The sequence below is a fragment of the Capsella rubella genome, unplaced genomic scaffold (genome assembly GCF_000375325.1).
Source record: "Capsella rubella cultivar Monte Gargano unplaced genomic scaffold, Caprub1_0 scaffold_8, whole genome shotgun sequence".
Taxonomy (NCBI): Eukaryota; Viridiplantae; Streptophyta; class Magnoliopsida; order Brassicales; family Brassicaceae; genus Capsella; species Capsella rubella.
Window position 1 is genome coordinate 12,317,654 of NW_006238916.1, and position 12,554 is coordinate 12,330,207.

The following is a 12,554-nucleotide window of genomic DNA, read 5'->3' on the forward strand; positions in this document are numbered from 1 at the left end:
ATAAGATATTTAAGGAAGATTTTGTTTTAAAATATTATGGATAATTTGATAATTATTTTATATTTAATTTATATTTCTGATTTTTAGGTTAATTTGTTAAACCAATATACAAAATCATACATTAATGTATTTTTCCTTAAACAAATTAAGATTAATGTACTTTCCAAAACCAATATTGATGGATTAATTTGGTAGATTTCGAAATAATATATATGGAAACTGGTATTTAATATCTTTAAATTTTTAGTAAAATCCAATTGAAAAATTTCGGGTTAATTTTTTTAAAAAACCCGACCCAAGAAGCTTTTGTACTTCTCTTTTACTATAGTAGGGATCATCATCATATTGGTGTAACCGTGTAAGTAATGAAACTTGATAAGAAATTAAAATTAAAGAGTTAAGACGATCAATTAATTAGAGATTACGTAACAAAGTTCGATTTTCATACCCATTGTTGCCTTTATTCAATCAATACCCAAAGTTATCGTTTTAATTATATATTGCTTTCAATCTATAAATGAATTAGAAGAAATAATGTAATTATCTGAAGGATGGATACAGTTTGCAAATGTTTTTGTAATCGAAGATTGCATTTTTAATTTCGTATTTTTTCTAGCTCGATGATATCATCATAAGCAATACGAACGAACAGGAGAAAAGCTATTGTGGGCACATAAAATGGATGAATGCGTCACCAAAATGTCCAAAAACGTTTCGACACATAAGCCTCCCTTCATATATTATATAGCTGCACTGTCTTGTCTCTCACTATATATTTCTCTAAATACCATTATTTTCCTCGTTGCTTCTCACCTTTTTATTTTTGTTTTTAGTGAAAGCAGCAGCAACTTCGTTGTTCCAAAGTAAGTAAAGGTTTCTCTCGACTTCGAGAACACTATTAGTAAAGAAAGTTAAAAACTCCATAGATACTAAAATGTTATTAAACTGATCCTGATGTACATAATTGAGTACAATTATAAAAGTTATAATCATTGTTTTTCACACAGCCCCACAAATGTAAGAACTTTTTGTTACATTCAACGTTGTAATTGCTATATTTCTAATATGGGTGAAGAATCAGTGAATGGTACATGAGGTAAGAAATAAAGGAAAAAAAAAAAACCAATATTGTGAGAGCACAAAAGGACAAAGGTATCAACAATGGAACCCATCAAAGGACCTAACCAATTATTTCCATAAATCTCTGGTCCATTAAACCAAAAAGCAAAACAAGTGTATGGTTCTGTACCAATAGATTCCCTTTTTATTCATATTTTTAGTTGTTTTATTTATTTATATTTTTTTAATAAGTAATTGATGTTTCCTACCAACTTGAAAGAAAAAGCCTAGACAAGTGTATGGTTTATTAAAACCAAAAAAAAAAAAAAAAAGTGTCTGGTTTATGTAGTACTTTAGTTTTCACTTTCTATCATTTTAAGAGAATTCCACTTAACGTATACAGTTCCCTGACATAATGTAAGGTATTAACATTTTAGTACTCTGAAACGTAGTCATGAAAAATCATACCAATTAGACACTTAACTTACGCAAGTGATCAAATTCACTTCACTAAGACAAGAGCCTGAAACCAACTTGCTTCTTTTACACAAAAAATCAAAGCTTTCAAAATAGTAATAATCATCAAAAACCTAGTTGTAGATAAAGCTAACACAAGAGTTTCTCTTTTTAACTGTACCTCGAAACATGAGCTAGCTAGAGGGACTGGAGACTTCTTAAATCATACTATGTTTAGTTTCAGTAATGAAAACATTTATGTAAACAGCATATGATTGATTAACTCGATATCAAAACATGACTCATTTGGTATCTTGTAATTTGACTCACCGGATCAGAGACGAAGCTTCGTCTGTACTCTGAACTCAGGAAGTAAAGCGGAGTGGTCAAAGCGTTTTGGTCAAGTAAAGCGGGATTACTTATTTGGGCCTTTGTTTACAATGTAAATTTTGACCCATTTAAGTAAGACTACACTTAAACTTTTCGGGTCCAAAATCAGCGGAGTTTTGGAAAAGCCTAACATGGACGCCGTCAACCCAACGAAAAGTGCCGATTTAGTTTAGTTACCAACCATTCCTCCTAACTGACTTTTGAAGACTGAACCTAAACCGTTACGTTTTGTTGAAGTATGTGTCTAAATCGATGAAAAGATGGTATATGCAGCAGCAGTACTGACTACTGAGTAAATGTAGTATTATTATTTTAACAACAACAAAAAAAAACACTTAATGCCTAATTGCCTACTAAGCTTGGAGAGGAGACTAGTTGATGATACCAAACAGTTTTTGATCAAAACCATTATGGGGCGAAATCGTTGGTATTGTTATAGATCGACCGTTGACAAGTTAAATAACAATATAACATGCACACCTATAAAAATGGTCAATGACTTAAGGTCGCTCGAAGTTCCAATAAAAGTTTTTTTTTTCTTTTAATCTCTCTGCTCTTTTAGAAAAAAAAGAGCAAATACTTCAAGAATATACGCAAAAAAGAGCAAATACTTCAAGAATACTTCAAAATCTTAATGATGTTTACTTCTTTCCATACTCGGTATATTTGTAGAACTTGTATGTTGATGTTTAAGATGACCTTTTTTTACGACTCATTTTTGTTCTTATTATAGTTCGATGATATTCATACTATATGTTATTGAAATTTATCCCAACATTATGCATAATCAGTATGAGCGGACCGGACGACATGTTTTTTTGAAATATTTGAACTCAAATCTAGTCTTCATCCATTGTAGAGAAAGTTTGAACCCGACCCTCTTAATAAATATAATTGATATCCTTAAAATAAACCGTACCCGGTTCCATATGATCAGTGTATCCGAATTAATTTCATAAAATCAAAACCGACGAGATCGATCACTTTAAAAAACCACAGAAGAAACAACAATAGAGAGAGAGAGAAAAAATAGCTTAAAACCAAATTTCGTTAGGTGGGGATGATGATCGGTCTCAAACCGGTCTAACCGACCGGGTTAAGGTTAATAATCCCCTCTTTATTTTAACAACGCGACCACAAAAACAAAAGAGATTACTAGGCTACACGACTCTTCGCCGCTTTCAAAACACAAACCGTTTCCACTTATTATTTTTTGCTCTCTCGTTTAAACAAACAAAAACAAACAAAAACAAAAAAAAGGGGGAAGAAAAAAAAGTAGGTGCAATTACTGATCTTGAATGTATTGTGTACTGTTTGTTTTGTAAATTCTCTTCAATTTTTTTTGTTGATTAAGTACCTTCCAAAGGTTTATAGTTTTTTTTGAAGGTTGATTCCAGTGGTTGATAATTTATCTCATTGATACTTGCCACACATGCCACCTTACTTATCCAACCGGATATCGATTTCCAGCCTTTCAACCCTTTAAATCGTAATTGGTGTGTGCATATGACACCATATGAGATAAATATGTCTAGATTAGTGAGTTGACTTTTTGTTGCTCCTCAAGATGTTGTGCCTCAGTCTACGGTGACCTTCTGTTTGTCGCAGTGGCCTAGAGGGTTAATTTAGTAGAAATTGATCGATTGCCGGTTTATACCGATAGGTTGAAACAAGTAGTCTACAACCATTTGATTTGTTGATTGAATTTGATAAGTCTTCTATTTTTGGTTGTGGATATTCCTAACCATATGATCTTTTGACGTTCTTCCATTTAGGATAAACCTCAACTACATCTTTATTAAAACATTTCGAATGTGATTACAATTAATGAATTAGTGAGAGTGTGTTTCTTATATAAAACTTACAGAAATGAACAACGGGATAAGCAAAATATGTCTTCTATATATAGAATAGGAATGAAACCCTTGTTAAATATATATTTCCCGTCTCATTGCCTATATTTTAACACCAAATATGCTTGATCATGATAGTATGTACATATATGCTAAATTTGTAACAGTTCTCAGACTGTATATATAGTTATTAAAATCTTTCTCTATTTGCCTCCATTTTACAATACTCAAACTCTTGTTGTAGCTAGTTTCTTTGGTGGTTGTTTTTGTACCTCAACTTAGTGGCACTATACAAAGTGTTTTCACTTGAGATTAAGATTTTGATGCGTAACTTTTTAGTTATTCTTCTTTTTGTGATTAATGTTAGATTACAGCTTAAGACGTTTCTAAACTCGTAACAAAGGTATATTCATGTAATCATGGACAACACCAATTAGGATTAGAGCACCTTCATCCTGAAATGACAAACCCACTTTAGCTTGGCTTGTCCTCGCTGGAGAATGCTGACAACATTTAGCCTTGTGATGTTGAAGTATGAACCTAAGATTTTGGCTTATATTCTGTGTAACACTGATTTAGCTTAGTGAAAAGGAGGTAGTCAATTGTCATAGGGAGCAGTTTGAAATTGACTTTCATTGGCTGGCAAGGTAAATTGTATATAGATAACTCTATGAGAATGATATTGTGAATTCAGAGATTAGAGCACTACAGTTTTAGTTTTACATTTTAAGTAAAAAAAAAAAATTACACACATGTATATGCATGGATAGGATAATGAAATATGATGGAATGAGAATTAAAAGCTAAAACAGACCAAAAAGTAAACAAAACCAGAAGTGGGATTTTAGCTATATATGTACACTTAACTGTTTCATACATAGACGCCTACTGAAGTAAAGTTGATTATAAAAATATATTGGGGAGTAACAATAAGCATTATTCCACTCGGGTTCAGTCTCTCTTTAAAGTCATCTATTGATGCTATTTATAGTCTGTAGTTTTGAACTGGTTTTGCGTAAATTATTGTTCTAATGTATTTTTGTTTTGCTCATGATATCTCCAGCATGGCCAAGATCATCGATCGTTACGAGATACAACATGCTGATGAACTTAAAGTCTTAGTAAGTTAGCTAAGAACATCATTTAAATATTATTCTGGAAGCGATTTTTGATGTTGTGATGCGACAAAGGTACTGGCCGAGCCTAAGATAACTCAATGTTTTGGATTTCTCATGCTGGACTTAGTTCCCTAAAGTTGCATTTTTTTCAGAAAACTCAAGAACTTCGCTATCTTTCTGACCATTCCCTTCGTTTTCTCCATGTGCAGGATCTTGCGGAAAAAACTCGGAATTATCTTCCACACAAGGAGTTACTAGAAATGGTCCAAAGGTTAGCACTAATTCACCTTTATCCCCCTCTTCTTCTGATAAAAAATATTTTTTTCTCCTTTGGCAACTTATGAATACAGCAAGCTTGAAGAACCAGTCGATAATGTAAGTGTAGATTCCTTAATTTCTCTGGAGGAACAGCTCGAGACTGCTCTATCCGTAACTAGAGCTAAGAAGGTATCTATACTGCTGCTAGTGATTGAACCAATTATCCCAAAAATATCTTGATTAGTTAGATTTACAAGAATTTTTTTTTTTGACATAAATCCTTAATTAATGTCTTGTTGTAGACAGAACTGATGATGGAGGATGTGAAGTCCCTTCAAGAAACGGTTAGAGCTTTGGTTATTATTTGCTTTGTAGGGTATGCTGATTCTTGAATACTATACTATATACGAACCGTCTGCAGATCACTAAACCAAGTTTAACTCTAGATATATCTTTAGGTCTAGTCTTAGTTCCTGATTCATTCTTTGCTTTATTAGATGGAACCCTAATTATAACAAATGAAAAAAAAAAAAAAAAATCTGAAACTTGATGAAATTCGGTGATTCTCATCCAATTTGAATGAGGATGCTCAGATAGCTTTGAAAAGTTTGTTAGACACTGATGACCTTTATGATCTTGTCTAAACAGGAGAGGCTGCTGAGAGAAGAGAACCAGTATCTGGCTAGCCAGGTGACAAAGACACAAACCCTTGTGCTTCATGAAACTAATTAATCATTTGATACACTATCTAGATATAAAACATCTATAATACACTTGCATAAACATAAACATATACATATATATATATATATAGATTAATTTCTTGTTAATGTTTAGTAGCTGTAGAAAAAGAAATGTAAGAAAGTTTCTTACAGATGTGGAAGAAGACGTTTCTGGTAACCCAAGGTGGGAGAGGAATATCACCCGAAAATAGCTCCGGCAACAAAGTACCGGAGACTCTCCCGCTACTCAAGTAATCACCATCACAACCGGCTGAGTTTTCACCTTAAACTCATACAAGGCTGATTCAGAAGTTGAAAAAAGCAAAACAGTTTGTAAATTAGACAAAGCTGCATAATCTCAAACCTTTTCTTTATCTTCCTCTCTATTGTGGAAATTAAGGTAATTAAGAAAAAACGAAGCTTGTAAAAGTAACATAAAAGTCGTCGATCTTTGTTGTACCTTCGTAGACAAGATCAGTAAATCGTGTGTTTGTCTTCTTGTACGGATTTGGATTTTAAATGTTTTTGTTTCTTCAGCGTGAAGAACCCTAGAGAGAGTTTCTTGATTCCTTTTGTTTCCCTTTGTTTAGTTGTCATCACTTTGTCTTCCGTACGTTACGTGGCATAAAGTTATTAGCAGCTATGGCTGAACCATATCAGATATTTTGTCCTTTTTCCAAGTTTATCAATTCTGCTTTGATGTACTCCAAAAATAGCACTTTCAGAAAAGAAGAAGATAAAAGATGGCAGAAAGACTTCGTCTCACTCGCTCATCATAACTAGTTTATTGATTGGCCCAATAAAAATCATCAAATCATTTCTACCAAATTTTAAATGGGCCTATATTTGGATATTAAAGATACTATTTGGGCCTAACAGAAATGGGGTTCAGGTTTACAACCCGAAGCAATAAGAGGAATCGAACAAACTGATAAGTCATGAGCTGATTGTTATGGCCTCATGGGGTTGGTTTGGTTTGAGTCTCAACGAGTAAACTCGAAACTAGAAACTCGAAAGTAGAGTAAATGACTAAATGTCGCATCCATTGTTTGGATACATACACCCAATCCCATCGACGTATGCATAGACGGACGGGTATACCATTACAAAAACTTAAGAAAAGTGATACGAATCAAATAAGACGAACGATAAAGTTTCGACTTATTGCATTTTGTTACGCTTTCGACGAAGAGAAATAACAAAAGACTCCAAATTGATATGGAAGAGATAATGATAATATAAAGATTTTAGTTGAAATATCTGCAAGTAGGAAAAACGCGCCATCAGGTAATTCGACATGCGTTAACACGTGTCCTAACTCTACTAATACGAACCGTTTAACACTTCTTTCTTACTGTGTCTAATTTTTTTTTTTTGGTCCTCTCTCTCTCTTTCGTTTAACAAAAAAAAAAAAAGCATACCTTCATAGATTTTTTTGCTGAGAACCAATTAAAAGAAAAGAAGAAAAAAAAAGGAATAATAATAAAAAGGAAAAACGTTCAGAGCCTCCGGTCAGTTAAGACGGACATCAGAATCAAATTAGGAGATAAGACTTTGCCGGAGAAAGAAGGAAGCCATGGGAAGAAGAAAAGTTGAGATCAAACGAATTGAAGACAAAAGCAGTAGACAAGTCACTTTCTGTAAACGACGCAATGGTCTTATGGAGAAAGCTCGTCAGCTCTCAATTCTATGTGAATCTTCAGTTGCTCTTGTCATCGTCTCTTCCACCCGAAAACTCTACAGCTTCTCCTCCGGCGATAGGTAACACTAATTATCTTTTCCTAGCCTCTTTTTTTTTTGTTGTATATATAGTCAGTCTTTCGCGAGAAAGAAATAGAAACTAAAGAACTAGGGTTTTGTTTTCCCCCTTTTCGAGTCTTTTAGCTGAGTTACCTGTTTTGTTTCTTGCCACGAGCGATGTGTAGCTTTGAAATCAAACAATGTGGTGCCCAAATATGTTCTTGGTGTTTGTTTTGTGTCTCTTTTTCATTTTCTATTGTTTCTCATATGTTGCCGGAATTTGTATTTCTTTTTTCTTTTATCTTTTTCTTTTTGGGAATATTATTGCATGCACTTGGAGAGATTGGTTTTTCTACACGTGGTAATCGTATTGTATGTTTGTCTATTGGGATTTCAAGGCATCTTAAGGTTTGTGTCCTTCCATGGTCTGTTGTAGAGTTGTAGAAGAACAATGTACATTGTTTTATTTTTTGAGATTAGTCTTGGCTCATTATCCTCTTTTTACTCAATTCAATGAACCTCCGGTAGATTTGAAATGAAGTAATGCAGCAGATTATAAGGGTCTTTAGATTTGAATACATGCCGCATTTAAAATCTGGTTAACTACAAGTGTATTGTAGATCAGAAGATGATTGTTACTTTAAGTTGATTAAAATGGTCTAACTATTTGTTTAAACCATTGGACTCCAATCCCCAATCATGTGTACATACATACATATATACTGAGTAGCTCTTTCCGTGCTCTCCTTGAATTGTTAACTCCCTTCTTTTTTGCAATTCTTCAACGAGCTAGTGGGTCTCATGGGCCAACTAAACTAAGTCTCCACTCCACCATCATTGTATATTTTGTTATTCCTTTATAAATTCTATGTGTTACAATGACCTGAGTGATATTGTAGAAATGGGAATATAAACATTCGTCGTTAAATATAAAGCTTCTTAGCATTGCCTGGATTTTAACAGCACAAATGCTTAGATCATGAAAGTAATTACATGTTAAAATGGTAAGTCACATGCACGAATTGTAGATAAGACTGGTGGAACTTTTTTTTTCGCTTGTCTTCAATAATAGCTAAATTCTTTGTAGCTCCTTTGATAACTTAATTTAGTGGCAATATACATAGAGGTGTTTCACTAGTTGCCTCACTAGATGCATAGTGATTCTTACGTGTCTCACTAGTTGCATAGATTCAACTCACAGCTTATGATGCTATTAGCAACGTGAAGATGAAGTTAATCAAATTTCACTTAGATTCATTGAAATAGATCAGAAAGTAGGAATGAATTTGTGAAAATAGTGTACTTATCCTATATTAGAGGCACTTTCATACTTAAGCTTGCTTTTATGATGTGTTTTGTGGGCTTGATTTGGGGTCAATCCTATGAATTTTTAATCTTCCCTAAAGTAGTGGTAAACCCCACTTTCTTGGCTTGTTGTTTAAGAAGTATTTTAAAATCTTATGTTGATTATTGTTTAAGTGGTAAATCCCACTTTTAATTTTTAATCTTCCCTAAAGGTTTTTTTTTGTTCAATCGTCTAGTTCGGTTGATTATTGTGTAAGAGCTTTAAGCGTTCAATACTATGTGGAGTTTGAAGGGTAGTTATAGCTTTTCTAATATGATTTTTGAATGTTGTTTTCATCAACTTTTAAAGATTTTCACTTGCGAATATAAATTTCATCGTAAGGGGAAATATTGTATTTCTTTCTATCTATCCAGTTAATCTTTTTGGACTGCAGTTAGTTCCTTAAAATAACACTAATTAGTCATTCCTGTCGTTTTGATAAGAAAATAGTGAGTAGTTAACTAAACTCATGTGAAGAAAATGTTCATCTTCTGTATGTACGACATCCAAAACCTTTCTAAGTTGAAAAGAATTTAGGGGCTGCAGAGTTGGTTACATATAACAATGCACTTGAGAGTTATTGCAAACTTTATACAGTATTAGTAGTAGATTTATTCCTATGTATATGCATCACATAAAAAAGTAAAGATTGTGGACTAAAAAATGAAAACTAAACTTAAAGCAATATATGGAGTAATAGAGATACCGTTATAAAAAAATACAAAAAAAAAAAATGGATAACGACCCTTAGTGTTATTTTAGCTATATACACTAACGATTTAATATACAATCCTTGTGTTTAATTAACAGTCTAACATTAATCGATTATATGCTACGAATCAATTAAATGATAGAACATTTCTATACATAGAAACTTTTTTCTCTCTAACAATAATATTATGTGTTTTGGAGTAGATCATCTCTGATGCCTCTTTTTGTTTATCTCTTGATTTCTTTCCAGCATGGCCAAGATTCTTAGTCGTTTCGAAGTACAGCAGGCAGATGATACTAAAACCTCGGTAAGTTTTTCTTAGAACCTCTCAGGGGCATGGGTATACATGCATAGGTGACTGAGATGAGCATTTAGAATCTAGTTTACAGTCAATGGAGCTGGTTGCTATGTTAAGACTTTATTGCCTTAACATTGTGGATAAAGAACAGAATAGAGATACTCTGTTATTCACAGCCGGGTATTGCACTAGAAAGTCTACTACATGGTTTCAAACTTGACGGTTAGAATCATATGTATACTAAATGCTCTAAAGTCTAATGATGCATATGTTGAGATGAGCTTAGTTAGAATAGTCCATTGAGATGGTTGTCACGTTGATGATTTGTGTAGTGCCTTAACATTGTGGAGAGAGATTGACATAGGGGAAGTTCATTCTTCTCTGCCAGTGTAGGGAAAAAGTTTTTAAACTTGTCGTATTCCGAACTTGACATTCGAGGTCTGGATTCATTTGTGTCTCTTGGAAACACAAGAAATTCACAGTATTTCTTTCATGGCAGGATCTTGCGGAAACAAGTAGGAATTATCTTTCACACAAGGAGTTACTAGAAATAGTCCAATGGTTAGCACTAAGAGTCTAAGACTCCTCGCTCCCCCCCTCCTCTTCTCTCTGATCAAATTTGTTTTTTGGTAAATCTATTATATGCAGCAAGCTTGAAGAAGCTAAAAGCGATAATGTAAGTATAGATTTTCTAAAGTCCCTGGAAGAGCAGCTCAAGACTGCTCTGTCTGTAACTAGAGATAGGAAGGTATAAATGCAGTTACTAAGTAATTCTCAGCCGTGTTTGGATGTAGCACCTCACAGATGATTTCCCCAGTTTGACATAACTCTTAATGTTCTTTCGGCAGACAGAACTAATGATGGAGTTTGTGAAGACCCATCAAGAGAAGGTTAGTATTTTTTGGTATTTAATGGCCATCCCAAGCTATGCTGACTCTAGATATGTCTTCTGATTTCTAAATTCTTGGTTGTGAATTAATTTTTAATCAAATTCCATTTTCCCCTTGGATGGACCACCAAAATGCTAGGAAGATGATTTAGAGAAGAAAAAAACTGATAAAGTTGTGATGTTGTCCAAACAGGAGAAGCTGCTAAGAGAAGAGAACCAAATTTTGACTAGCCAGCTTTCAAAGGTAACCATCTCACAAAGACACTTGCATATACTGCTTACGTATGACAGTTGAAGACTCTCATCTTTCTTAAGAAACATGCTTTTAAACTGTAAGAAAGTTTCTTACAGATGAAAGTTGAAGGACTCTGATGGATGCTACAAAATTTTGAGTGAGATTTAATTTATGTAAAGAAACAAAACCATTACCTAGAAATGTAGATCCTTAAGTAATATTATTTACTAGCTATAGATTTATAAAAACAAATATTCTTACAGATGAAGAAGTCTCTGGAAACAGAGGATGTAAGAGGAGTGTCACCGGAAAGTAGCTGCGGCAAGAACACACCGGAGACCCTCCTGCTTCTCAAGTAACCACACCATCACCAAACTGCTGATTCGAAAATTCGAAATGTAAAAAAAAAAAAAAAAGGAGAGGATCACATTTATAATTCATAAGGAAAGCTACAAATATATGTGAAATAACCTCTTCTTCGGAGTATGAAATAATGTATTGATTTTTATTGTTACCTTCGGAGTCAAGATAATAAAAATATATTGTTTGGATTTGTTTTGTTAAAAAAAAAAAAGGAATTAGGTTAGTTTATCAAAAGTTTTGCTTCCTTCAGCGTGAAGAACCCTTAGGCCAAAAAAATATATTTACTTTTCCCTTCGTCGCAAAGTTTCAGGTAGTTTTTTTCATCTTTTTTTAATGGGAAATTTTAAATCAGAGTGATGTCATTTAGATAACTCTGTTTTTTTTTTTTTTTTCTCTCTTAAGTGATTTTAGGCGGAAAGTCAGTCGGTAAAAGGCTTTCGTAGCCGTGAATATTGAGCCCAGATTCGGCCCTATTTGAAATTGATAATCATCCTAGAAAGTGGTTAGAGACCACGAAATAGTCTTGAGTGTAGCTTGAACAGTATCCAGCCCAATATTTTTGTTGTCGGCCCAATAATGTTGGGTAGTTTAGTTTAAGTAGCTTCTTCACTCGACGAGCAATTATTGAATAACTTGGCAAAGTCGAAACCGGAAAAATTGGGGGGATCGGAAATTGGAAGAGGGTTATGATGTTCTAATAGAGTTTAGACACACTTGTCGCATTAGTGGTTGGATATACAAATAATTAGTTTCTCATATTCTCTTCTTTCCATTTAAATTCGAATTTACTTTATATATATATGTAATAAAATTGTTGAGCTACGTCGAACGATTGAGTTTCAACAAACATATGATTATTAAAGAAGAGAAGAGAATGTACATCTTTGAACAAGGACACACACACTCACACATAGTATTCGTAAAATACTTAAGACAATCAGACAAAACCCGAAATAATTAGGAAATAACTTGAGCCAAAAAAATGGACAATTACACCAAAACATGTTTGAAGCTACGGGCTCCCTCTTTTAAGATATCATAATTTTTATAGTAAGAACTCATGCAAGTTTGAAAGCCCTATACGTTTCGAAAGATGTGAGATCTCATGTTTAAGAA

General features: G+C 33.4%; 2 protein-coding genes across 5 annotated transcripts; both read left to right on the top strand.

Annotated features, from left to right (window-relative positions):
• The first annotated feature begins 4,789 nt into the window (after nt 1-4,789).
• Nucleotides 4,790-6,230, top strand: LOC17877009 (agamous-like MADS-box protein AGL70). 3 transcript variants are annotated; one of them, XM_006281217.2, is made up of 6 exons: nt 4,790-4,879; nt 5,086-5,147; nt 5,227-5,323; nt 5,437-5,478; nt 5,783-5,824; nt 6,010-6,230. In XM_006281217.2, the coding sequence occupies exons 1-6, from the start codon at nt 4,790-4,792 to the stop codon at nt 6,109-6,111; spliced, it is 435 nt and encodes a 144-aa protein (XP_006281279.1). In that variant the 3' UTR covers nt 6,112-6,230. The 3 variants fall into 3 exon arrangements, with proteins under 3 accessions (XP_006281279.1, XP_023638616.1, XP_023638609.1); XM_023782848.1 differs by having other exon boundaries at nt 4,842-4,948; XM_023782841.1 differs by having other exon boundaries at nt 4,842-5,147.
• A 1,142-nt stretch (nt 6,231-7,372) lies between these two features.
• On the top strand, nt 7,373-11,589 carry LOC17877032 (protein MADS AFFECTING FLOWERING 5). 2 transcript variants are annotated; one of them, XM_023782838.1, is made up of 8 exons: nt 7,373-7,617; nt 9,903-9,960; nt 10,451-10,512; nt 10,600-10,699; nt 10,800-10,841; nt 11,034-11,084; nt 11,192-11,232; nt 11,339-11,370. In XM_023782838.1, exons 1-7 carry the CDS (start codon nt 7,433-7,435, stop codon nt 11,210-11,212), a joined length of 519 nt encoding a protein of 172 aa, XP_023638606.1. In that variant the 5' UTR covers nt 7,373-7,432; the 3' UTR covers nt 11,213-11,232; nt 11,339-11,370. The 2 variants fall into 2 exon arrangements, with proteins under 2 accessions (XP_023638606.1, XP_006279830.1); XM_006279768.2 differs by lacking the exon at nt 11,192-11,232 and having other exon boundaries at nt 11,339-11,589.
• The last annotated feature ends 965 nt before the right edge of the window (nt 11,590-12,554 follow it).